The sequence below is a fragment of the Coregonus lavaretus genome, assembly GCF_964263955.1.
Source record: "Coregonus lavaretus genome assembly, chromosome: 8".
NCBI classification, from domain to species: Eukaryota; Metazoa; Chordata; class Actinopteri; order Salmoniformes; family Salmonidae; genus Coregonus; species Coregonus lavaretus.
In genome coordinates, this window is record NC_139995.1 from 30986607 (window position 1) to 31013630 (window position 27024).

General features: G+C 45.6%; 2 protein-coding genes across 2 annotated transcripts in view; both read left to right on the forward strand.

Moving 5' to 3' along the window:
- Positions 1–2709, forward strand: part of LOC311134381 (FYVE, RhoGEF and PH domain-containing protein 5-like) — a 44135-nt gene extending 41426 nt beyond the window's left edge. Inside the window, exons 19-21 of the mRNA XM_084168037.1 lie at positions 224–349; positions 718–872; positions 1114–2709. Coding sequence (XP_084024163.1) covers positions 224–349; positions 718–872; positions 1114–1150 — 318 coding nt within the window. The 3' untranslated portion in view covers positions 1151–2709. The remainder of the gene's footprint in view (positions 1–223; positions 350–717; positions 873–1113) is intronic.
- Positions 2710–14383: 11674 nt separating this feature from the next.
- Positions 14384–27024, forward strand: part of LOC311133612 (protein kinase C delta type-like) — a 28052-nt gene continuing 15411 nt past the window's right edge. Inside the window, exon 1 of the mRNA XM_084167131.1 lies at positions 14384–14504. The gene's annotated coding sequence lies outside the window, so the exon portion shown is untranslated. The remainder of the gene's footprint in view (positions 14505–27024) is intronic.

The window sequence follows — 27024 nt, forward strand, 5'->3', positions numbered from 1 at the left end:
ACACTAATCTTATTTTAATGGTAAAAGCTATTGTCCAAAAACTAAACTTACATTTTAATGGAAACATACATTTTCCTCCAAAAGTGGCTCTTAGACGTTTTGTTCTTCAGCTTGATCTTCAATTGATGCAACTTGGTTGTACTGAGGTAGTGACAGTATACATTTCCCTTTGCACTGTTATGTATCTAACTAATCTCTCTGTGTGTTCCTGTGTTGTCTCTAGGTGGGTGTGTCAGAGGAGGGCTCTATGAGTGGGACTCTGCAGCGCAGTAAGAGGAGCAAGAGGAACTGGAAGAGGCTGTGGTTCCTCCTCAAAGACAAGGTGCTTTACACCTACCAGGCCCGCGAGGTGAGGGGGAACACACGCTCCCCTTAAACCTGAACCCTCACACACACCTCTACCCAAAACACCTATCCCTGTAACTCTGAGCATAGAGTTTCCCTAGTAAAGCTAATTCACCCTCTCTACTTTTTTAGTCAGCAAAACCTCCACAAACTGCATCCTTAAAACTATGCAGGTCAATGATCACTGTGTATTTCTCTCTCTGTGTCTGTCTCTCTTCCTCCTCTCTCTCTCCCTCTCTCTCTCTCTCTCTCTGTATGTGTCTCTCTCTGTCTCTCTCTCATCCTCCTTCTCTCTCTCTCTGTCTCTCCTCCTCATTTCCCTCTATTTCTCTCTCTCTATCTCTCTCTCTCCTTGTCTCTCTCTGTCTCCAGGAGAAAGTGGCGTCTGAGAGTTTGCCTCTGTTGGGCTTCACAGTGAAGCTGCCTGATAGGCCAGATGGAGAGGAGACTACCAACGTCTTTGAGCTGTACCACAAGAAGACCCTGTACTACACCTTTAAGGCTGAGGACAATCACACTGCTAAGAGGTGAGCCCTGCACTGCACCTTTAAAAAATATATATCACCACATGATCTGACCAAGACTAACTCTGGGCCCTAGTTGTAGCCTTTAGCCTTTTACGTGGTGAGGTAAAACTCCTGGCCCCACTTACAGGCCTCATTAAGCCACCTCATAGGCATGACTCACATTGACAACAGCGTCAACACAACAATCAGATTGTTATTATAATGTATTACAATTACAGTCAGCACTTTTCTTTCTACCCAGATGGGTGAACGCCATGGAGGAAGCCACAGTTTTATAGCAGTGGCCATCTTGGGTGGGTTGTTGAGACTGTATCTTTGGATGTGCATCATTCACCTTTCAGACTTACCCTGGGGACCTCGCTGCCACTCTCCTGCTACACATAGCCGCCCTCAGAATGCCTGAATATAAAACAAAAAGGGAAGAGGAAGAAGATGTTAATTTTGCCTTTAGTCAGCTGTGACGGTTGTGTCTTACTGTGTGTGGACCGAGAGAGGAGGGAAGGAAACATGGTGTTCTTAAAGGAGGGGACACGCTCGCCTACTTTGTCACCCTTCAATGTCTCCGTCCCGCTGCTACAGCAGGTGTGACGCCCAGAGCCAAGAGAAGAGCTGGCCCAGATATGTACCATTCTGGAAAATTCCACCAAGGCTACCTATGACTCCCCCTCCAATTTTTCATGGAATGAATTACTCTGGATTACTTCTAAAAATGGAAGGAAAATGACATGCAAAATAAATACTGGATTTTATTAAAGCAAAGAAGAATATGGTAATTGATATCAAGCTATCACTACATTTACATGTTTTTGACACTAAGAGTCCTGACAAGGGGACACATTTGGGGATAAAGAAGATAAAACAGAAAAGGAACAATAGCAGTAAATGTGTTTAAACTGCATGTCCTACTAGTGTGTAACCTACATCCAGAGGTTATGAAAATGATGAATCTGTTATTAATACATGTTCACCACATGCCAACGTGACTGTAGTCTTAATGTGATGTCAGAAGCATGAGAGTGGATCTCCATGTATTATTACACCATCCACCAAGGTCTGAGGTGGTGGGTTCATTCACCCCCTCCCATTAGACCTAATATGTGCTGTCATGTTCACAGTACAATACAGCCTTTCTAAACCAATATGACGGTACTTTAAAAGATCTCCCTATATTTACTGAATGAACTCTCTATTTCTTTCGTTTTATCAGAACACGTTCCTGCACTGGACTTAGCCAGCTTCACGTGCCTGACATTTTGAAGCACAGGTTCTGCTCAAAGTATGACTATTGTCTTGTATTGTTTTGCATTTAATGTGTTTCTTAGCTACGTATTTTCATCATGTACCGTATTTTCTGAAATGGCCTTGCATACAGCAACTAGTTAATGTAAATACATATGTAGAGATTTTGATAGGCAAAAATAATTTTGCTTTATTTTGCACTGATAAAAAGAGAAAGGAATTGAAAGAGTAATGTAGTCAAGTGCACTCTTCTTCTAAATGTTATTCTTTGATCATGTGTCTTGGTCAGCCTGTGCCAAACTCACTAAGCCCAGTGCCTGGAGTTCGTTCTCTGTGTTAGCAAACCATGGATATATCAACTATATCAGATCAATGACAAAAAATATGCTCATCCTCAACGTTAAGTTGCATAATATGTGAAATTCCTATTTGTACCAAGCCTCAGCTCTGACTTGTGTGTCCGCCTTATAATGGGAGTGGTTTCCCTGTTGTGAAACACTGCTATCAGCCATAATCACTGTAGTGGACTTTGAAATGGATGAGTTATTTATTTCAAACGGTTGGAGTTTCTCAAACAAGTAAAGTGACTAAGGTTGGATATCCTTTGTGTGTATCATTTTGTGTGATTTCTTCTCACTACCCTGTGCTATTCCTATATTGGTCACTAGATGGCATATACGCTGAACGCATTTTACTGAGTTACAGTTCATTTAAGGAAATCAGTCAATTGAAATGAATTCATTAGGCTCTAATCTATAGATTTCACATGACTGGGCAGGGGCGCTGCCATGGGTGGGCCTGGGAGGGCATAGGTCCACCCACTTGGGAGGCAGGCCCACCCACTGGGGAGCCAGGCCAAGCCAATCAGAATGAGTTTTTCCACACAAAAGGGCTTTATTACAGACAGAAATACTCCTCAGTTTCATCAGCTGTCCAGGTGGCTGGTCTCAGACGATACCTCAGGTAAAGAAGCCTGATGTGGAGGTCCTGGGCTGGCGTTGTGAGGCCGGCTGGACGTACTGCCAAATTCTCTAAAACAACGTTGGATGCGGCTTATGGTAGAGAAATTAACATTCAATTATCTGACAACAGCTCTGGTGGACATTCCTGCAGACAGCATGCCAATTGCATGCTCCCTCAAAACTTGAGACATCTGTGAAATTGTGTTGTGTGACAAAACTGCACATTTTAGAGTGGCCTTTTCCCCAGCACAAGATGCACCTGTGTAATGATCATGCCGTTTAGACAGCTTCTTGATATGCCACACCTGTCAGGTGGATGGATTATCTTGGCAAATGAGAAATGCTCACTAACAGGGATGTAAACAAATTTGTGCAGAAAATCTGAGAGAAATAAGCTTTTTGTGCATATGGAACATTTCTGGGATATTTTATTTCAGCTCATGAAACGTGGGACCAACACTACATGTTGCGTTTATATTTTTGTTCAGTATAGAATCTGCAGGATTGGGGACATTCAGACTGACTGACATCTGTCATGTCTGTATCACGAGGGTACAAGAGAGTACTGTAGATAGTTACAGTACATGGACATCAGTGCACTGCTATCCAAACATGCAAAAATCAACAAGCACAGCAACAGTTGAACAACAGTTGATTGATACGATATGAATGTCACATATTTACTGTTTGTGATGAAAGACCAAACCAAGTGTGAGAACACTCTCTGGCTGATGTAGACTACCACCCTTATTTCCACTGTGCCTAACTGGGCACTAATTAGGCAGAATTTGTAATAGTACAAGTTTCCTTCTTGTCATGTCAGTCATTGCATACCGTAGAGAGCTATTTATAACTTGTCAACCATGTCAGCTAACAGTTTTTTTAGCTAGGGTTTTTAGCCCATAGATTTTGTTGTAAAGTTTGAGTCACTCAAATATCACATGAATACAAATTAGACATGGCAAAATATATAGAATTGCAAGAAAATGAGCTTTAAAATTGAAAAATTATCTGCACCCCATGACTAAATGTGTAGAATTGCAGGAAATAAGCTTTAAACCTGTAAAATGTTCTCTCAGACAACAAGAGGAGTGTGAATTTAGATTGTCTTAGATTACTGTGAAGGCTGCAGCAGTAAATCAAATCAAATCAAATGTTATTTGTCACATACACGTACGTGTTTAGCAGATGTTATAGCGGGTGTAGCGAAATGCTTGTGGTTCTAGCTCCGACAGTGCAGTAATATCTAACAAGTAATATCTAACAATTTCACAACATATACCTAATACACACAAAACTAGTAAGGAATGGAATTTAAGAAAATATACAGTGAAGGAAAAAAGTATTTGATCCCCTGCTGATTTTGTACGTTTTCCCACTGACAAAGAAATGATCAGTCTATAATTTTAATGGTAGGTTTATTTGAACAGTGAGAGACAGAATAACAACAAAAAAATCCAGAAAAACGCATGTCAAAAAAGTTATAAATTGATTTGCATTTTAATGAGGAAAATAAGTATTTGACCCCTCTGCAAAACATGACTTAGTACTTGGTGGCAAAACCCTTGTTGGCAATCACAGAGGTCAGATGTTTCTTGTAGTTGGCCACCAGGTTTGCACACATCTCAGGAGGGTTTTTGTCCCACTCCTCTTTGCAGATCTTCTCCAAGTCATTAAGGTTTCGAGGCTGACGTTTGGCAACTCGAACCTTCAGCTCCCTACACAGATTTTCTATGGGATTAAGGTCTGGAGACTGGCTAGGCCACTCCAGGACCTTAATGTGCTTATTCTTGAGCCACTCCTTTGTTGCCTCGGCCGTGTGTTTTGGGTCATTGTCATGCTGGAATACCCATCCACGACCAATTTTCAATGCCCTGGCTGAGGGAAGGAGGTTCTCACCCAAGATTTGACGGTACATGGACCCGTCCATCGTCCCTTTGATGCAGTGAAGTTGTCCTGTCCCCTTGGCAGAAAAACACCCCCAAAGCATAATGTTTCCACCTCCATGTTTGACGGTGGGGATGGTGTTCTTGGGGTCATAGGCAGCATTCCTCCTCCTCCAAACACGGCGAGTTGAGTTGATGCCAAAGAGCTCAATTTTGGTCTCATCTGACCACAACACTTTCACCCAGTTCTCCTCTGAATCATTCAGATGTTCATTGGCAAACTTCAGACGGGCATGTAATGTGCTTTCTTGAGCAGGGGAACCTCCTTCACGGCGTAGTGTGTTACCAATTGTTTTCTTGGTGACTATGGTCCCAGCTGCCTTGAGATCATTGACAAGATCCTCCCGTGTAGTTCTGGGCTGATTCCTCACCGTTCTCATGATCATTGCAACTCCACGAGGTGAGATCTTGCATGGAGCCCCAGGCCGAGGGAGATTGACAGTTCTTTTGTGTTTCTTCCATTTGCGAATAATCGCACCAACTGTTTTCCCCTTCTCACCAAGCTGCTTGGCGATGGTCTTGTAGCCCATTCCAGCCTTGTGTAGGTCTACAATCTTGTCCCTGACATCCTTGAAGAGCTCTTTGGTCTTGGCCATGGTGGAGAGTTTGGAATCTGATTGATTGATTGCTTCTGTGGACAGGTTTCTTTTATACAGGTAACAAACTGAGATTAGGAGCACTCCCTTTAAGAGTGTGTTCCTAATCTCAGCTCGTTATCTGTATAAAAGACACCTGGGAGCCAGAAATCCTTCTGATTGAGAGGGGGTCAAATACTTATTTCCCTCATTAAAATGCAAATCAATTTATAACATTTTTGACATGCGTTTTTCTGGATTTTTTTGTTGTTATTCTGTCTCTCACTGTTCAAATAAACCTACCATTAAAATGATAGACTGATAATTTCTTTGTCAGTGGGCAAACGTACAAAATCAGCAGGGGATCAAATACTTTTTTCCCTCACTGTACATATATGGACAAGCAATGACAGAGCGGCTAAGATACAGTGAATATTATAGAATAGAATGCAGTATATACATATGAGATGAGTAGTGCAAGATATGTAAACATTATTAAAGTGACTGTAAACATTATTAAAGTGACTAGTGTTCCATTTCTTAAAGTGGCCAGTGATTTCAATAGGCAGCAGCAGCCTCTAATGTGCTAGTGATGGCTATTTAACAGTCTGATGGCCTTGAGATAGAAGCTGTTTTTCATTCTCTCGGTCTCAGCTTTGATGCACCTGTACTGACCTTGCCTTCTGGATGATAGCAGGGTGAACAGGCAGTGGCTCAGGTGGTTGATGTCCTTGATGATATTTTTGGCCTTCCTGTGACATCGGGTGCTGTATGTGTCTTGGAGGGCGGGTAGTTTGCCCCCGATAATGCGTTCGACAGACCGCACCACCCTCTGGAGAGCCCTGCGGTTGCGGGCGGTGCGGTTGCCGTACCAGGTGGTGATACAGCCCGACAGGATGCTCTCAATTGTGCAGTAGGGCAACAGGGCCTGGGTGATTCAGACAGATAGACAGACAGGCAGCAGTATGCAGTACAGGAGAGTAGGGCAGGAGAAAGGGCAGCACTGCTCTGTTCCTTACCTCTCCCCTGAGGTTTCCTGACCCAGAATAGTAAGGGGGAAAGTTTGTTTTCTGGGGTACCTGAAAGTTGCAGACACCTTGTTCTATATAGGTTGGATGATTCATCATCCAGTGTTTTCTATCTCCCAGGCTCCCTATCTTTCTATTTACTGTCTTCAACAGCATCCGTCAGTCTTTCAACCCCTCCTCATTATTTCTGTCTTGCTCTCTTTGTGTTTCACAACGTATCCTGTTTCTCAGTTGTAAGGCTGTTGGTTAAGTCCTCTTTAGTTCATGCAGGTCTCATCCTATTTGTAGTTAGGTATTATAGGTAGCTTACTTAGGTAGTTATTGTAGGTTATTGCAGGTAATCATTGTAGGTAAGTATTGTATTCGGCGGACCCCGGCGAAGCATGAGGCTAGCTAACCCACTACTTGGACCAACAAAGCTAGCTAGCTAGCGGGTAGCTACTGGTAACTTTTAGCAACTGTGGTTAGGTGTTTCCAATGTTATTTCACGCTTAAGAGCACCTGTGATTGAGCCAGCTAGCTGCCAACCATTCAACTGTGTTTCTAACCTCATTATCCGAGGCATTAACGTTAGGTGGTTGGTAGCTGCTGTACTTAATTACAGCTACTGATTGCAGTCTGCCACCCAGACAGCTAAGTTTGGCTTTATACATAGCTTGGGCTTTGTCGAGTAAGGCTTAAACTATGTATTTAGATTGTAGTTAGGTATTATAGGTAGGCATCGTGGGCTGTATATTATTAGGTATTATAGGTAGGCATCGTGGGCTGTTGTGGGTAGTTGTTGTATGTAGTTATTGTAGGTTACTTTTGTATTCGGCGGTGCCGGGTGTAGCACGAAGCTAGCTAGCTAACTCACCTCCTGAACTAGCTGGCGAGTAGCTATTAGCAACGGTAGCTACTAAATACAATATCCTTTTAGCCAGCTACATTCGTTCGCAGCGACGCCGTTTTTCAAACAAAGTCAACACAGCAGCCATTGCTAGCTAGCCAACACTACCAGCCAGCTGTACTGTAGTAGCTAAATACAATATCTTTGTGCTAGCTAGCCAACGTTTAATTATTGCTGCGTTATGAAAGAACTAGACACGGACACGAATTATCTGTTTAGTGTGTTAACACACTATTGGTAGTTTGTTGTAACCAAGTATTGGTGCTAAACTGTGTGTTATTGGATGCTAGCATGCTAGTTAGCTATGGCGTCATAGTTAGCTAGCTGAATAAAGTAAGTTGAGTCCATTCCTTGAAACATTGAACCGCTGTAGTTTACAACAATTCTAATTTCTAAAGTGGAAGTTGGGAGAGTTTTATTCGGGTGGTTCAGTGAAACAATTATAGTTTCTGAGGTGGAAGTTGGGAGAGTTATATTTTTTTGGTGAGGGAGGCCCTGCTCTCTCCTTTCCCAGATGTTTAGTTCATTTCATTCCGATCTCCTCTGCATTATTGTAGCCATCTGCTACAGCCTGTCAACTATGCCTCTGCCTATCCCTGTTCTCTCCTCTCTGCACAGGCTACACAAACGCCTCACACCGCGTGGCTGCTGCCTCTCTAACCTGGTGGTCCCTGCACGCACCACACACCTGGAGTTCCAGGTCTCAGGCAGCCTCTGGAACTGCCGTTCTGCTGCCAACAAGGCTGACTTCATCCCAGCCTATGCTACCCTCCAGTCCCTCGACTTCCTGGCGCTGACGGAAACATGGATTACCACTGAAAACACTGCTACTCCTACTGCTCTCTCCTCGTCTGACCATGTGTTCTCGCATACCCCGAGAGCATCTGGTCAGAGGGGTGGTGGCACAGGAATCCTCATCTCTCCCAAGTGGTCATTCTCAATTTTTCCCCTAACCCATCTGTCTATCTCCTCATTTGAATTCCACGCTGTCACAGTCACTAGCCCATTTAAGCTTAATATCCTTGTCATCTATCGCCCTCCAGGTTCCCTTGGAGAGTTCATCAATGAGCTTGACGCCTTGATAAGTTCCTTTCCTGAGGATGGCTCACCCTTCACAGTTTTGGGGGATTTCAACCTCCCTACGTCTACATTTGACTCATTTCTCTCTGCCTCCTTCTTTCCACTCCTCTCCTCTTTTGACCTCACCCTCTCACCGTCCCCTCCTACTCACAAGGCAGGCAATACGCTTGACTTCATCTTTACTAGATGTTGCTCTTCTACCAATCTCACTGCAACTCCCCTCCATGTCTCCGACCACTACTTTGTATCCTTTTCTCTCTCGCTCTCCTCCAACACTACTCACTCTGCCCCTACACAGATGGTAACGTGCCGCCGCAACCTTCGCTCTCTCTCTCCCACTACTCTCTCCTCTTCCATCCTATCATCTCTTCCCTCTGCTCAATCCTTCTCCCTCCAATCTCCTGATTCTGCCTCCTCAACCCTCCTCTCCTCCCTTTCTGCATCCTTTGACTCCCTGTGTCCCCTATCCTCCCGGCCAGCTCGGTCCTCCCCTCCAGCTCCGTGGCTTGATGACTCATTGCGAGCTCACAGAACAGAGCTCCGGGCAGCTGAGCGGAAATGGAAGAAAACTAAACTCCCTGCCGACCTGGCATCTTTTCACTCCCTCCTCTCTACATTTTCTTCATCTGTTTCTGCTGCTAAGGCCACTTTCTACCACTCTAAATTCCAAGCATCTGCCTCTAACCCTAGGAAGCTCTTTGCCACATTCACCTCACTGCTGAATCCTCTCCTCTGCTCTTGTCCTTCTAGACCTGTCTGCTGCCTTTGATACTGTGAACCATCAGATCCTCCTCTCCACCCTCTCCGAGCTGGGCATGTCCGGCGCGGCTCACTCCTGGATTGCGTCCTACCTGACCGGTCGCTCCTACCAAGTGGCGTGGCGAGAAGCTGTCTCCGCACCACCTGCTCTCACCACTGGTGTCCCCCAGGGCTCAGTTCTAGGCCCTCTCCTTTTCTCCCTATACACCAAGTCACTTGGCTCTGTCATATCCTCACATGGCCTCTCCTATCATTGCTACGCTGACGATACACAACTAATCTTCTCCTTTCCCCCTTCTGATAACCAGGTGGCGAATCGCATCTCTGCATGTCTGGCAGACATATCAGTATGGATGACGGATCACCACCTCAAGCTGAACCCTGGCAAGACGGAGCTGCTCTTCCTCCCGGGGAAGGACTGCCCGTTCCATGATCTCGCCATCACGGTTGACAACTCCGTTGTGTCCTCCTCCCAGAGTGCGAAGAGCCTTGGCGTGACCCTGGACAACACCCTGTCGTTCTCCGCTAACATCAAGGTGGTGACCCGATCCTGCAGGTTCATGCTCTACAACATTCGGAGAGTACAACCCTGCCTTACACAGGAAGCGGCACAGGTCCTAATCCAGGCACTTGTCATCTCCCGTCTGGATTACTGCAACTCGCTGTTGGCTGGGCTCCCTGCCTGTGCCATTAAACCCCTACAACTCATCCAGAATGCCGCAGCCCGTCTGGTGTTCAACCTTCCCAAGTTCTCTCACGTCACCCCCCTCCTCCGCACACTCCACTGGCTTCCAGTTGAAGCTCGCATCCGTTACAAGACCATGGTGCTTGCCTATGGAGCAGTTAGGGGAACGGCACCTCCGTACCTTCAGGCTCTGATCAGTCCCTACACCCAAACGAGGGCATTGCATTCATCCACCTCTGGCCTGCTGGCTCCCCTTCCTCTGCGGAAGCATAGTTCCCGCTCAGCCCAGTCAAAACTGTTCGCTGCTCTGGCACCCCAATGGTGGAACAAGCTCCCTCACGACGCCAGGACAGCGGAGTCACTCACCACCTTCCGGAGACATTTGAAACCCCACCTCTTTAAGGAATACCTGGGATAGGATAAAGTAATCCTTCTACCCCCCCCCCCCCCAAAAAAATAAAAATTGTAAAGTGGTTATCCCACTGGCTATAGGGTGAATGCACCAATTTGTAAGTCGCTCTGGATAAGAGCGTCTGCTAAATGACGTAAATGTGCCCTTGAGCAAGGCACTTAACCCTAATTGCTCCTGTAAGTCGCTCTGGATAAGAGCGTCTGCTAAATGACTAAAATGTAAAATGTAAATGTATAGGGCCAGGAGTTTTTCATGATCTGACTAGGAAAAACTTCAGGTCCTACTCATACCGCATACCACTCCAGCGATGCCTGCTCTTCTTGACTAATGGCCATTAATTTGTTCCAATCCTCTCCTTCTCCAGAGACAAGCTGGTACCTGCCTTCTGCACCTGTTCCTATTATCCAGCCTGGGATTTCTTAACAACTCTTCATTATCAGTCATACGCCATTATCCCATACTACCAAACTGTTTCAATGGAAACACTGAATGTGAGAGATTAGAAACAGAACTGGACAGGACAGGACAGTATGAAACAGGGAGATAGAGTGAGATATTAGAACAATTGTGGTGTCTGTACAAGTAAGAAATAGTGAGAGGAGAAGTGAGAACTAAAAATAGAGAGAAGGGAGGTCAGTTCTTCTCTTCCTGTTAGTTCTTCCCTGTGTCCTCATTACTGACACTGACTGAGTGTTGAGTGCACTGCTTGCTTTAGGATGGAGGTCGAGGGTGGGAGGATATGCTGTTATAGTGGGATGGTACTGTAACAGTGTCATAACCCTAACACACACACACCCCAGGCATGAGGCACAGAGAGTGAAGCATGCATCTCATCAATCACAAAGAACAGAACTGCTAAGTAAGATCAGCTGCCCTCAGCTCTAATTGTCTCTCAGGCTATTGTCTCTCAAATGCACAGCAAACTATTAAAGACTGCTCAAATATCTATAATGAAGTAAACTTATTCAACTATTCCTTCTGACCTCAGAGAATGACAAAGTGAGAGCTGCATTGTGTGAACTCTGCCTTACTCCCACGGCCAAATTCACACTGACACACACGTCATGGCAAGGATAAGCTATCTGACCCACTCAGAGGCGAAAGTGGCGTGTGTATGTGTGTATTAGCTTCGCTCTCAGTTCTGAAACTTGTATTGCCATTGGTTACCATATATATACACCCTCATCTTCTTGTGCATTAAGCATCACCCACAAACAGGTTTTTTCTGCTGCTTTATGTTCAAAAATGGAAAGCATCATCAATAGGGATGTAGGAGGTGGTTGAACCCATTCAGAGACTTAAAGAGTCATAGAACTGGATCCGTGACAGAGAAAGAGAAAGAGAGGAAAGAAAGACAACTAAATACTTCCTCATGACATTGGGTTGACATTTCTGGGTCTGCACCTTGTCTCGCAACTCAGTGGAGAGAGAGAGAGAGGAGAACAGGAGGGGGGAGAAGAGAAAAGGAAGGGTAGAGGAGGGTGGAAGAAGAGAGGGACAAGCTGTTATGTCCCATTTTTTTGCGACTCTGCATGCTGCCCACACTGACAAGTCACTCACTGTTACACTTCTTCCCCCTTCCTCCATACCTCCGTCCCTCCACCAGTCCACATTTAGAATCATCCCGCTCTCCCTCCCTGAAAATAAGTCATTCAACCCCCCGGCCCTGTGTCATATATACATGGAGAGTGTGCCATGGTTTCCATATTCTGTGTCATCAGTGTCGGTCTGCAGAGAGAGAAACATAAACATGCGAGCAGCACTGATGGACACCACTAAAGTCCAGCTCTGGGGATAGGCACCTGTGTCTGTGTCAATGGTTGTGTCCCAAATGGCACCCTATTCCCTAGTGCACTACTTTTGACCAGGGCCTGTTTAAAAGTGATGCACGATACCTGTATAGGGAATAGGGTGCCATTTGGGGCTCAAGCTGTCTGTCTGTAGTGGTGGTGGGTGGTATTAACTGTGAATCACTGATCACATTTACATTACATTTTAGTCATTTAGCAGACGCTCTTATCCAGAGCGACTTACAGGAGCAATTAGGGTTAAGTGCCTTGCTCAAGGGCACATTAACGTCATTTAGCAGACGCTCTTAGCCAGAGCGACTCGCAAATTGGTGCGTTCACCCTATAGCCAGTGGGATAACCACTTTACAATTTGGGGGGGGGGGGGTTAGAAGGAACACTTTACCATGTTACACTGAGCAGTTCTCATTAACTTACCAAAGACACTCAGTGTAGATACTCAGTAGTAGAGATAGATAGTAAACTAGACAGAGGAGTCAGGAAGTATCAGTGGAACATGTACATCATGGACCCTCTGGGTGAGCATGTTCTCATTAACCATGTATGTGTCCCAAATAGCACCATATTCCCTATATAGTGCACTACCTTTGACCAGAGCTCTATGGGGTGCCATTTGGGATGTAGTCGTACACTATCTACCTCCGGCTGCTGTGACCTCTGGCTGCTGTGACCGGCTACTGTAGCTGTGACCTATTAGAGCATTAGAGCCATTTATGTCAGTGCAGAGCTGGGAGAGTCAGCTGTGTGGAGCCAGATCCATCAGGAAGCCAGCGTTCAATGTAATCTCCACATGCTAAATTTACCTCCCCTCCATGTTCTGCACCCCAGGGGGCGAACAAACAGAGACAGGTCCATATTGCAGAGTCATACACCCACAGAGATGGAAGCAGTGGATTGTTGGAGCCAGAGGATGTTGGGTCCTGGCCCCACACTGTCAGTGGATGGTGGGATAGTTTTGGGGCAATAATCAACTTTGTGTGTGTGTGTGTGTGTGTGTATGACATAACAGATCCAGTGTAGTCACAGCCAAAGCCATGCAGCTAGTGAGCTGAACAATGTTGCAGTGTAGCTGTAAGTCCCCTGTAGCTCAGTTGGTAGAGCATGGCGCTTGCAACGCCAGGGTTGTGGGTTCGTTTCCCACGGGGGGCCAGTATGAAAAAAATTTATGCACTCACTAACTGTAAGTCGCTCTGGATAAGATTGTCTGCTAAATGACTAAAATGTAAAATGTAGCAGTGCTAAATCAAAAGTGCAGTCAGAAGCTGAGTTCCACACCCACAGGTGTGCAGAGTGGAGTCCTGCAAGATAAGGACTTCCCCAGTTCTGTCATGTGTCAGGATATCCCTGTTATGTAACCATGATTGGAGTAGAGCAGTGACCTACCTGCCCCACAGATGTCTTACCTTACAGCAGGGCGTACATACACACATAGCATCTATATGGCTAATAGACCTATTTCTACAGCGGATGTGCACTTAACTCTGGGATGAGCTCTTTAGTAGTGATTGTGCGGTGAGCCTATGTGTGCACTTGCTAGTGCACGTGTGGGGTGGATATATTTGCACAAGATGCCGAAACATTGGATGATGTTGAGTAATTTGCAGTTCTAGCGCCAGTTTAGCCTCAGGGACAGTGCTAGCAGCAGCCAAATCTACCACCTCCACACCCGCAGAGTTATGCTCAAACCCAGACTACCCCCACAGCCTAGCCGTGTGATCCAAACCCACACACATCAGCAATTTACTTAAAACTCAGCCCAAGTCTTCTCCCACATACAGAGTTTTAGGACAGACATACTCCCAGCACTGCACATACACTCAGCTCTAGCCTGTTTAGAAGACTGAAACAAGTCACAGTGAAATTCACAGAGGGAGTGGAGGCAGTTTTGACTAAGCATTTGCACTGTTGTAAAGTCAAAGGTTGAAGAGGGTAATCAATCATCGTCACCCATTGGTATAAATGTTTTATGATGTGTGTACAATATTAAGATCATTCAATGTTACACAGGAGAATAAAAAAATCTGTCAAACCAAACGAGGACACTTGAGCATAATAGCTAAGTTGCGTCCACAGTGCAGTGCAGTGTGTATGTAGCCTACCTGGTCGACGTCACATTGCCACAGTCTGCAGAGCAAGCGAGCAGTAGTCTTACTTCCTCGATCAACGGAATCACAGAACGAGAAACGGGAAGGAAGACAAGAAAAAATCAGTCACGAAACAATCAATAATCCGTACGTTTGCAAGACGAGGTAAGTCAACGGGAAAATACTTTCGGTCATTTTACCAATTGAGAAAGACGCATATACATTTGTAACTTATGTGTTGTTACGTTTTGCAACGTAGCTTAATACTTTTTTTGGGTTGATTATTTAAATAGCCTTTATTGAAGAAAACATTAGGCTACATACAGTGCAGTGGAAACTTTACGAAAACATGCGCGAATACTAGGAGGTTAGTATTTTAGTAACCCCCGAAAATGAAGAAAACGTGCCAACAGTAATGTTATCTGTTGATTGTGGCGTGCACTGAAATCCGCTACATTCCGGGTAAAACATTGTACAGTACAGTTTCATGTGCAAGGGACGAATGAATTCTTCAAGAGAAAGTTGGCATTGTCGAATACTGGGGGAAACCGTGGTTGGTTTTCATACTTTTTACTAATTCGTGTATTTCTCAACACCATTAGGCTATATCTTTACAATACTATTTTCAATATTAGGAGAAAGACCAAGGTCTTGGGTTGAAATGGGGAACATTTGTATCCTCATATCTTATTCCAACATAGCGTTATAAGCCATTAAACACACCACTTGTGACAACCAGCCCCATCCAGGGTTGGTTGTCACACAGTATGGGCAAATATTTTTTATATCTAACCCAAGATAGACCACAGCCTGTCCTTTCCAATGGAAGCAAATGAATCAATGTGGGCAGAACAAGTAAGGAGGTGGGCAGAGACAAGCACGAGCTAGCGAGATGATTTTGGCACTTTCGTATCATGTATTTGCAAACTTCGCTTAGGGAACACCTAGTTTGTGAAGTGCAAGTGTGCACTCCTAAATAACAATACAAAATAAAATAAACTTTGGTAAAGATCTACACAACTTAGTCCACTCTGTTCGTAACAGATTTTAGTTTTGGAAACAGAAAACTGTATTGATATCAAATGTTTCATCGATGAGAAAATGTGCAAAATGTCAAAATCCATCTTCTCCCACTGCCGGCCACTGGGCTTCTTCTTATCACCATATTTGGTGGTGAGTGGAAACGCTAACCGGATGCTTCAGATTTATACATCCGGTGAAACATCTGGCTCATTGTTGTGGGATGGGGTTGGTTGGTGGGCGGCAGGTAGCCTAGCGGTTAGAGCTTTGGGCCAGCAATCAAAAGGTCGCTGGTTCAAATACCCGAGCCAACAAGGTGAAAAATCTGTTGAAGTACCCTTGAGCAAGGCAGTTAACCCTAATTTGCTCTATACTACTATGGCGGACACTGTAAAATAACACATTTCACTGCACCTATCCGGTGTATTTGACAATAAAACAAACAAACAAACAAAACATTGGGGGTGCAGTGAAAATGTATTCAACTTAGTTTAATATTTGCTTTGACATTGTAGTTCTTACTCCACTCAAAATCGTCATATCAACGCTTAATAAAACAAACAGTAACCATCGGATATTTGGATGAAAATGAAATATTTTGATAAAATGAAAAAGGTAAAGCTGTTTTTGTTGAAACAAGGAACACTTTTTCAAACAGGAACATGTGTGCATGTTTACGTGTGTGTGTTAATGGCGTGTGTGTGTGTGTATGTTGCTGACTCTCAGTCGGAGTCACATGACTCACAGTTTTGACAAGCAGGTCCGGACTGGACCAAATCTGAACCAATCATAGACGTCTGTGTTTCACAAGTTTGGACAGCACAGTATACAGTAGAGCATAGCAGAGTACAGTACAGTAAAGTAAATAAAAGTAGAATGTATTCAGTACAGTAAAGAAAAGTAGAGTATAGTTCAGTACAGTAGAGCACAGTAGGATACAGTACAGTAAAGTAGAGTATAGTTCAGTACAGCACAGTAGGGTAAAGTACAGTATAATGTACTGTATTGTGTCCTACTGTACTCGACTGTACTGTAGTGTACTCTAATTTACTAAATTAAACTAAACTGTACTGTGCTCTACTGTACTGGACTGTACTGTACTGAATTAAACTGTACTTCACTGTACTGTGCTGTCTAAACTTGTGAAACAGATGTATTTTCAACGTCCGGAAAATATGCATTCTAGGCATCTTTTCAACGTAATTTAGCATACGAATGTTTACTTTCACTCATGAAAAATTATAATATTCCTCTCACCTCAATGTTTTGTGATCCTGACCTGAATTGACAACATGGATGACCTCTCCTATAGAGGACACACATGTTTATCTTGAAATTATTACACAGTAATAATAAGCAGTGACAACCAATCCATGAGACAACCAACCGTGGTCTCCCCTACTTCACATTATTCTCAAATGTAAATGCCTGGGTCTTATTGTGAGCAGACTGTCAACACATTTAATTATATAAAGCCAGACCTTACTCAATTATGAGACAACGAGAGAAACCATTATTTTCCATTTGTAAGACCTTGCTTTCAAAGCACTCTGGGGTTTCTCAAGATCATGACATTCCGTGGGTTCATTGTGACATGCATGATGCAAGGCATTGCCATTGATGGAGAAACACTTATCCACACTGTTCAGTTTATTTCCCAATTACTTGACATGTCATGACCAGTTTTGCATGTTTGTTGTTCACTTTACTGTCAAACTTTTGTATGCAACTTTGCCCGCTAAGAGAAGCCCCTTTTTAAGTTGCATTGCATTTAAGAGTCACCACTGACTGTGTCTTATCATAATGCCAACTGGATTATGTGAACCACATCCACATCTGACAAACAGCACACAGATGAAGCAAGAACAAGACATGATTTCTGCACACCCACCCGTTAACCAACTTGAACTGATCTGATGATGATGTTGTGTTTGTTTGTGTGTGTGTGTGTGTGTGTGTATGTACAGGTACATGGAGTAAAGTGACCATTTAACTTCCTATTCCATTGTGTCCCACTATAAATACTGGACTGCGCATTGTGTTGCATCCTCCATCACAGGGTGGTCAGCTTTATCCATACACTACCAGGGTTCTTTCTGGATTAAAAAGGGGTTTAGGTGGTGGGCTTGACAAGTGCCGTGGCAATGGGCGCAGCCAGCGGACTGAATTTTAGGGAACATTTTAGAGGCCCCCATCTTGGTGTTTTCTGTTGTAATTGTAGCATTTTTAAGCCAATTTGTTTGTATTTGCACGGCTTAACGATCAGAAGATCATAGCTGCATTTTACATTTACATTTTAGTCATTTAGCAGACGCTCTTATCCAGAGCGACTTACAGTTAGTGAGTGCATACATTTTCATACTGGCCCCCCGTGGGAAACGAACCCACAACCCTGGCGTTGCAAGCGCCATGCTCTACCAACTGAGCTACAGGGGACTTACAGCTACACTGCAACATTGTTCAGCTCACTAGCTGCATGGCTTTGGCTGTGACTACACTGGATCTGTTATGTCATAGAGTAACAGCTGAATAATGGTCACTTTGAATGGCCCATTAGAGGTTAAGTCTGTGTTAGAAAGCTTGTAGTCATTACCGCTCTCTCTCTGTTCATCCCTCTCTCCCTTCATCTCCCTCTCTCTGTTAGATCATAAGTATTTGTTCTCTTCGTTGGTTTGTTAACAGACTTCAACCCTACATTTTACTATTGATAGTACAGTACACTACTGGCCCTAATCTCTCATGGACAGACTACGTAAACATAAATGGTAGTGTAGATCTGTCATGATACAACGGGATGCGTGCGATAACGAGCAGCATTAGTTCCGGTGGGTTTTTCGTCACTGGTTATTTGGACAAATCACGATTTCACAGGTGTTAGCATCTTTCAAATTTCAGGAGGGGACATTTGGCCCATAGACTTTACGTAACTTGCAAGAGAGTGGAGCTCTTCGTTCCGGTTCCGATCCTCGTTCTAACTCTTCTCGTAAAACGTATGGACCCAGAACTCAATCGAGCATCTGACCAATTACGCAATACTTTAGTTCTGGGTTAATCGAGATTATACTGGCCCAGGTACTTGAGTTATGAGGGAGGAGATTAGAGTCCAGCTCCTCTATAGTCTACTACAGGTCATGTCTCCTGCAGGGTCAACTAGAAGCCGTGAAACTGGGACAATGAGGAACGCTTCACCAGGTCACATTTAGAAATAAATGACTGACAGCCATAGACAGTAGGGGCTTGATGGACTGCTGTCTCACTAGTGTGTGTCAGGAAGGTTGTATGTGCTTCTTTAAGTTTACACTTGTGTGTCGCTCTCTCTCTGCTATAAGAAGAGTTGTTGGTGTGTGTGTGCTTATGTGTGTATGTGCTTGAATGTCTACTTGCATGAGTCTACCATTGTTGCGCTGTTTGATCTATGCAGGGTGATTATGCAATGATGCTTCACTTCCCTGTCCAGATCTGTATTCTCTACATCAAAGTTAGGACATTCACACACACACACACACACACACACACACACACTATTAGTGTTCGGTTTCAGACCCAGGTGATTTGATAGCATGTGTGATGTATCATGTGTTATGTTTATTTAGCTCAGTTTCTTTGAGCGTTCTAATAGAATCATCTACAGCCTTGTAAACACAACTGGCTACCAATAACAACTGACTAGTAACTAACACACTTTCCCAGTCTGAGATGGTCATTTATTACAGTAATGTTTTTATTGCTGTGGTACTATTTTCACCAGTATTTGGTGAATTTTCAAAACTCTTAGTACAAAACTCTGGTAACACTTGTACCGTAGTCTTACATTCAAAACTTTTCATTGTTCATTCATTTTGTTGGTAGACATCTTTCACCACACAACCATTGATCCAAAATATAAGTTTACTGGGAAATATAATGAATACATTGGTTTAATCACCAAAACACAACATAAAGATAATTTTAACAAATCAAATCAAATTTTATTTGTCACATACACGTGTTTAGCAGATGTTATAGCGGGTGTAGCGAAATGCTTGTGCTTCTAGCTCCGACAGTGCAGTAATATCTAACAAGTAATATAGCGGGGTGAACAGGCAGTGGCTCGGGTGGTTGATGTCCTTAATGATCTTTTTGGCCTTCCTGTGACATCGGGTCACATATGTGTCTTGAAGGGCGGGTAGTTTGCCCCCGGTAATGCGTTCGGCAGACCGCACCACCCTCTGGAGAGCCCTGCGGTTGCGGGCGGTGCAGTTGCCGTACCAGGCGGTGATACAGCCCGACAGGATGCTCTCAATTGTGCATCTGTAAAAGTTTGGGTTTTAGGTGCCAAGCTGAATTTCTTCAGCCTCCTGAGGTTGAAGAGGCTCTGTTGTGCCTTCTTCACCATTTACATTTACATCATTTAGCAGACGCTCTTATCCAGAGCGACTTACAAATTGGTGCATTCAACTTATGATAGCCAGTGGGACAACCACCTTTTTTTTAATGGGGGGTGGGGGAAGAAGGATTACTTTATACTATTCCAGGTATTCCTTAAAGAGGTAGGGCTTCAAGTGTCTCCGGATGGTGGTCAGTGACTCCGCTATCCTGGTGTCGTGGGGGAGCTTATTCCACCATTGGGGTGCCAGAGCAGCGAATAGCTTTGACTGGGCTGAGCGGAACTGTGCTTCCGTAGAGGTAGGGGAGCTAGAAGGCCAGAGGTGGATGAACGTAGTGCCCTCGTTTGGGTGTAGGGTCTGATCAGAGCCTGAAGGTAAGGAGGTGCCGTTCCCCTCACAGCTCCGTAGGCAAGCACCATGGTCTTGTAGTAGATGCGAGCCTCAACTGGAAGCCAGTGGAGTGTGCGGAAGAGCGGGGTGACATTAGAGAACTTGGGAAGGTTGAACACCAGACGGGCTGCAGCGTTCTGGATAGGTTTAAGGGGTTTAATGGCACAGGCAGGGAGCCCAGCCAACAGTGAGTAGCAGTAATCCAGACGGGAGATGACAAGTGCCTGGATTAGGACCCGTGCCGCTTTCTGTGTAAGGTAGGGTCGTACTCTGCGAATGTTGTAGAGCATGAACCTGCAGGATCGGGTCACCGCTTTGATGTTAGCGGAGAATGACAGGGTATTGTCCAGGGTCACGCCAAGGTTCTTTGCACTTTGGGAAGAGGACACAATGGAGTTGTCAACCATGATGGCGAGATCATGGAGCGGCCAGTCCTTCCCCGGGAGGAAGAGCAGCTCCGTCTTGCCGAGGTTCAGCTTGAGGTGGTGATCCATGTCTGCCAGACATGCAGAGATGCGATTCGCCACCTGGTTATCAGAAAATTGTGTGTTGTCTGCGTAGCAATGATAGGAGAGACCATGTGAGCATATGACAGAGCCAAGTGACTTGGTGTATAGAGAGAATAGGAGAGGGCCTAGAACTGAGCCCTGGGGGACACCAGTGGTGAGAGCACGTGGTGCGGAGACAGATTCTCGCCACGCCACCTGGTAGGAGCGACCTGTCAGGTAGGACACAATCCAAGAGTGAGCAGCGCCGTAGATGCCCAACTCATAGAGGGTGGAGAGGAGGATCTGATGGTTCACAGTATCAAAGGCAGCGGATAGGTCTAGAAGGATAAGAGCAGAGGAGAGAGAGTTAGCTTTAGCAGTGCGGAGAGCCTACGTGACACAGAGAAGAGCAGTCTCAGTTGAATGACCAGTCTTGAAACCTGACTGGTTTGGATCAAGAAGGTAATTCTGAGAGAGATAGCAGGAGAGTTGGCTAGAGACGGCACGCTCAAGAGTTTTGGAGAAAAAAGAAAGAAGGGATACTGGTCTGCAGTTGTTGACATCGGAGGGATCGAGTGTAGGTTTTTTGAGGAGGGGTGCAACTCTCGCTCTCTTGAAGACTGAAGGGACATGGCCAGCGGTCAAGGATGAGTTGATGAGCGAGGTGAGGTAAGGGAGAAGTTCTCCGGAAATGGTCTGGAAAAGAGAGGAGGGGATAGGGTCAAGCTGGCAGGTTGTTGGGTGGCCGGCCGTCACAAGTCTCAAGATTTCATCTGGAGAGAGAGGGGAGAAAGAAGTCAAAGCATAGGGTAGGGCAGTGTGAGCAGGACCAGCGGTGTCATTTGACTTCATGAATGAGGATCGGATGTCGTCAACCTTCTTTTCAAAATGGTTGACGAAGTCATCCACAGAGAGGGATGAGGGAGGGGGAGGAGGAGGGGGATTCGGCAGGGAGGAGAAGGTGACAAAGAGCTTCCTAGGGTTAGAGGCAGCTTGAAATGTAGAGTGGTAGAAAGTGGCTTTAGCAGCGGAAACAGAGGAAGAGAATGTAGAGAGGAGGGAGTGAAAAGATGACAGGGAGTCTAGTTTTCCTCCATTTCCGCTCGGCTGCCCGGAGCCCTCTTCTGTGAGCTCGCAATGAGTCGTCAAGCCACGGAGCAGGAGGGGAGGACCGAGCCGGCCGGGAGGATAGAGGACATAGAGTCAAAAGATGCAGAAAGGGAGGAGAGGAGGGTTGAGGAGGCAGAATCAGGAGATCGGAGGGAGAAGGATTTAGGGAAGAGATGATAGGATGGAAGAGGAGAGAGTAGTGGGAGAGAGAGAGCGAAGGTTGCGACGGCACATTACCATCGGAGTAGGGGCAGAGTGAGTAGTGTTGGAGGAGAGCGAGAGAGAAAAGGATACAAAGTAGTGGTCGGAGACTTGGAGGGGAGTTGCAGTGAGATTAGTAGAAGAACAGCATCTAGTAAAGATGAGGTCAAGCGTATTGCCTGCCTTGTGAGTAGGGGGGGACGGTGAGAGGGTGAGGTCAAAAGAGGAAAGGAGTGGAAAGAAGGAGGCAGAGAGAAATGAGTCAAAGGCAGATGTAGGGAGGTTAAAGTCACCCAGAACTGTGAGGAGTGAGCCATCCTCAGGAAAGGAACTTATCAAGGCGTCAAGCTCATTGATGAACTCTCCAATGGAACCTGGAGGGCGATAAATGACAAGGATGTTAAGCTTGAATGGGATAGTGACTGTGACAGCATGGAATTCAAATGAGGAGATAGTCAGATGGGTCAGGGAAAAAGAGAGAATGTCCACTTGGGAGAGATGAGGATTCCTGTGCCACTGCCCGCTGACCAGATGCTCTCGGGGTATGCGAGAACACATGGTCAGAGGAGGAAAGAGCAGTAGGAGTTTTTCTGTTTTCTGTGGTAATCCATGTTTTCGTCAGCGCCAAGAAGTCGAGGGACTGGAGGGTAGCATAGGCTGAGATGAACTCTGCCTTGTTGGCCGCAGAACGGCAGTTCCAGAGGCTGCCGGAGACCTGGAACTCCACGTGGGTCGTGCGCGCAGGGACCACCAGATTAGAGTGGCAGCAGCCACGCGGTGTGAAGCGTTTGTATGGCCTATGCAGAGAGGGGAGAACAGGGATAGACAGACACATAGTTGACAGGCTACAGAACTACACACTGTCTGCGTGGGTGGACCATTTCAGTTTGTTGGTGATGTGTACGCCAAGGAACTTGAAGCTTTCCACCTTCTCCACTGCGGTCCTGTCGATGTGGATGGGGGGTGCACCCTCTGCTGTTTCCTGAAGTCCACAATCATCTCCTTTGTTTTGTTGACGTTGCGTGAGAGGTTATTTTCCTGGCACCACACTCCCAGAGCCCTCACCTCCTCCCTGTAGGCGGTCTCGTCATTGTTGGTAATCAAGCCTACTACTGTTGTGTCATCTGCAAACTTGATGATTGAGTTGGAGGCGTGCTTGGCCACGCAGTCATGGGTGAACAGGGAGTACAGGAGGGGGCTGAGCACGCACCCTTGTGGGGCCCCAGTGTTGAGGATCAGTGAAGTGGAGATGTTGTTTCCTACCTTCACCACCTGAGGGTGGCCCGTCAGGAAGTCCAGGACCCAGTTGCACAGGGCGGGGTTCAGACCCAGGGCCTCGAGCTTAATGATGAGCTTGGAGGGTACTATGGTGTTGAATGCTGAGCTATAGTCAATGAACAGCATTCTTACATAGGTATTCCTCTTGTCCAGATGGGATAGGGCAGTGTGATGGCAATTGCATCGTCTTTGGATCTATTGGGGCGGTAAGCAAATTGAAGTGGGTCTAGGGTGACAGGTAAGGTAGAGGTGATATGATCCTTGACTAGTCTCTCAAAGCACTTCATGATGACAGAGGTGAGTGCTACAGGGCGATAGTCATTTAGTTCAGTTACCTTTGCTTTCTGGGGTACAGGAACAATGGTGGCCATCTTGAAGCATGTGGGGACAGCAGACTGGGAAAGGGAGAGATTGAATATGTCCATAAACACACTAGCCAGCAGGTCTGCGCATGCTCTGAGGACGCGGCTAGGGATGCCATCTGGGCCGGCAGCCTTGCGGGGGTTATGCTTAAATGTCTTAATCACGTCGGCCACGGAGAAGGAGAGGCCACAGTCCTTGGTAGTGGGCCTCGTCAGTGGCACTGTGTTATCCTCAAAGCGGGCGAAGAAGGTGTTTAGCTTGTCTGGAAGCGAGACGTCGCTGGTTTTCCTTTTGTAGTCCATGATTGTCTGTAGACCCTGCCACATACGTCTTTTGTCTGAGCCGTTGAATTGCGACTCAACTTTGTCTCTATACTGATGTTTTGCCAGTTGAATTGCCTTGAGTGGGTAGCTACACTGTTTGTATTCTTCCATATTCCCAGTCACCTTGCCATGGTTGAATGCGGTGGTTCGCGATTTCAGATTTGCGCGAATGCTGCCATCTATCCACGGTGTCTGGTTAGGGTAGGTTTTAATAGTCACAGTGGGCACAACATCACCTATACACTTCCTGATAAACTCAGTCACCGTCTCAATGTATTCATCTAAATTATTTTCGGAAGCTACCCGGAACATATCCCAGTCCGCGTGATCAAAACAATCTTGAAGCGTGGATTCCGATTGGTCAGACCAGCTTTGAATAGTCCTTAGCACGGGTATTTCCTGTTTGAGTTTCTGCCTATAGGAAGGGAGGAGCAAAATGGAGTCGTGGTCAGATTTGCCGAAAGGAGGGCAGGGGAGGGCCTTATAACCATCCCGGAAGTTCGAATAGCAATGGTCGAGGATTTTGGCAGCTGATTACTGAGTCGATATGTTGATAGAACTTCGGCAGCCTAGTCCTCAAATTTGCTTTGTTAAAATCCCCGGCTACAATAAATGCAGCCTCAGGATATGTGGTTTCCAGTTTGCATAAAGTCCAGTGAAGTTCTTTGAGGGCCATCGTGGTATCGGCTTGAGGGGGGATATACACGGCCGTGACTATAACCGAATAAAATTCTATTGGGAGATATTACGGTCGCCATTTGATTGTGAGATATTCTAGGTCGGGTGAACAAAAGGACTCGAGATCCTGTATGTTACTACAATTACACCATTAGTCATTAATCACGAAACACACACCTCCGCCCTTCTGCTTCCCGGAGAGATATTTATTCCTGTCTGCGCGATGAACTGAGAACCCCTCTGGCTGGACATATTTCGACAGAATATCCCAAGAGAGCCATGTTTCCGTGAAACAAAGTATGTTACAGGCCTTGATGTCTCTCTGGAAAGAAATCCTTGCCCGGAGTTCGTCAACCTTGTTAACCAGATACTGAACATTAGCGAGTAGTATACTTGGAAGCGGTGGGTGGTGTGCGCGCCTCCTAAGGCTAACCAGCAGGCCGCCTCGAGTGCCTATCCTCCGCCAGCGATGTTTTGGGTCAGCCGCTGGAATCAATTCAGTTGCCCTGGGGAGAGCAAACAAAGGATCTGCTTCAGGAACGTCGTATTCCTGGTCTTAATGCTGGTGAGTTACCGCCGCTCTGATATCCAATAGTTTTCCCCGGCTGTATGTAATGATACAAAACACTTTCTGAGCTAATAATGTAAAACATAATACATAAAAAAAACAAAATACTGCAAAGTTTCGTAAGAGCTCGTCTTCGTCGGCGCCAGGTACAACCAGTTAATCCAATAGCAAAAAATTTAAGACACATACAAATTGCCCTTTGAATGTAGTATGCTATAGTACTGTAAATTACAGTACATTACACTGTTTTCACATTAGGCAATACACTTGCACTACCCATTAAAATTGACTGAACATCAAATTTCCATAATTTCTATACCATGTGTGATCAAAGATATCATCCTGACTAACTTACCCTCGAAATACACCTCCGCTGTCTTCAACCAGGATCTCAGCGATCACTGCCTTATTGCCTGCGTCCGTAACGGGTCCGCGGTCAAACGACCACCCCTCATCACTGTCAAACGCTCCCTAAAACACTTTAGCGAGCAGGCCTTCCTAATTGACCTGGCCCAGGTATCCTGGATGGATATAGATCTCATTCCGTCAGTAGAGGATGCCTGGTTGTTCTTTAAAAGTAATTTCCTCTCAATCTTAAATAAACATGCCCCATTCAAAAAATACAGAACTAAGAACAGATATAGCCCCTGGTTCTCCTCAGACTTGACTGCCCTTGACCAGCACAAAAACATCCTGTGGCGTACTGCATTAGCATCAAATAGCCCCCGCGATATGCAACTTTTCAGGGAAGTTAGGAAAGCAAAGGCTAACTTTTTCAAACAGAAATTTGCATCCTGTAGCACTAACTCCAAAAAGTTTTGGGACACTGTAAAGTCCATGGAGAATAAGATCACTTCCTCCCAGCTGCCCACTGCACTGAGGCTAGGAAACACTATCACCACCGATAAATCTACAATAATCGAGAATTTCAACAAGCATTTTCCTACGGCTGGCCATGCTTTCCACCTGGCTACCACTACCCCGGCCACCAACTCTGCACCCTCTGCTGCAACTTGCCCATGCCCCCCCCCGCTTCTCCTTCACACAAATTCAGACAGCTGATGTTCTGAAAGAGCTGCAAAATCTGGACCCCTACAAATCAGCTGGGCTAGACAATCTGGACCCTTTCTTTCTAAAACTAGCTGCCGAAATTGTCGCAACCCCTATTACTAGCCTGTTCAACCTCTCTTTCGTAACGTCTGAGATCCCCAGAGATTGGAAAGCTGCCGCGGTCATCCCCCTCTTCAAAGGGGGTGACACTCTAGATCCAAACTGTTACAGACCTATATCCATCCTGCCCTGCCTTTCGAAAGTATTTGAAAGCCAAGTTAACAAACAGATCACCAACCATTTCGAATCCCACCGTACCTTCTCCGCTATGCAATCCGGTTTCCGAGCTGGTCATGGGTGCACTTCAGCCACGCTCAAGGTCCTAAACGATATTATAACCGCGATCGATAATAGACAGTACTGTGCAGCCGTCTTCATCGACCTGGCCAAGGCTTTCGACTCTGTCAACCACCGCATTCTTATTGGCAGACTAAATAGCCTTGGTTTCTCAAATGACTGCCTCGCCTGGTTCACCAACTACTTCTCAGATAGAGTTCAATGTGTGAAATCGGAGGGCCTGTTGTCTGGACCTATGGCAGTCTCTATGGGGGTGCCACAGGGTTCAATTCTTGGGCCGACTCTTTTCTCCGTGTTTATCAATGATGTCGCTCTTGCTGCTGGTGACTCTCAGATCCACCTCTACGCAGACGACACCATTTTGTATACATCTGGCCCTTCATTGGACACTGTGTTAACAAACCTCCAAACGAGCTTCAATGCCATACAACACTCCTTCAGTAGCCTCCAACTGCTCTTAAACACTAGTAAAACTAAATGCATGCTCTTCAA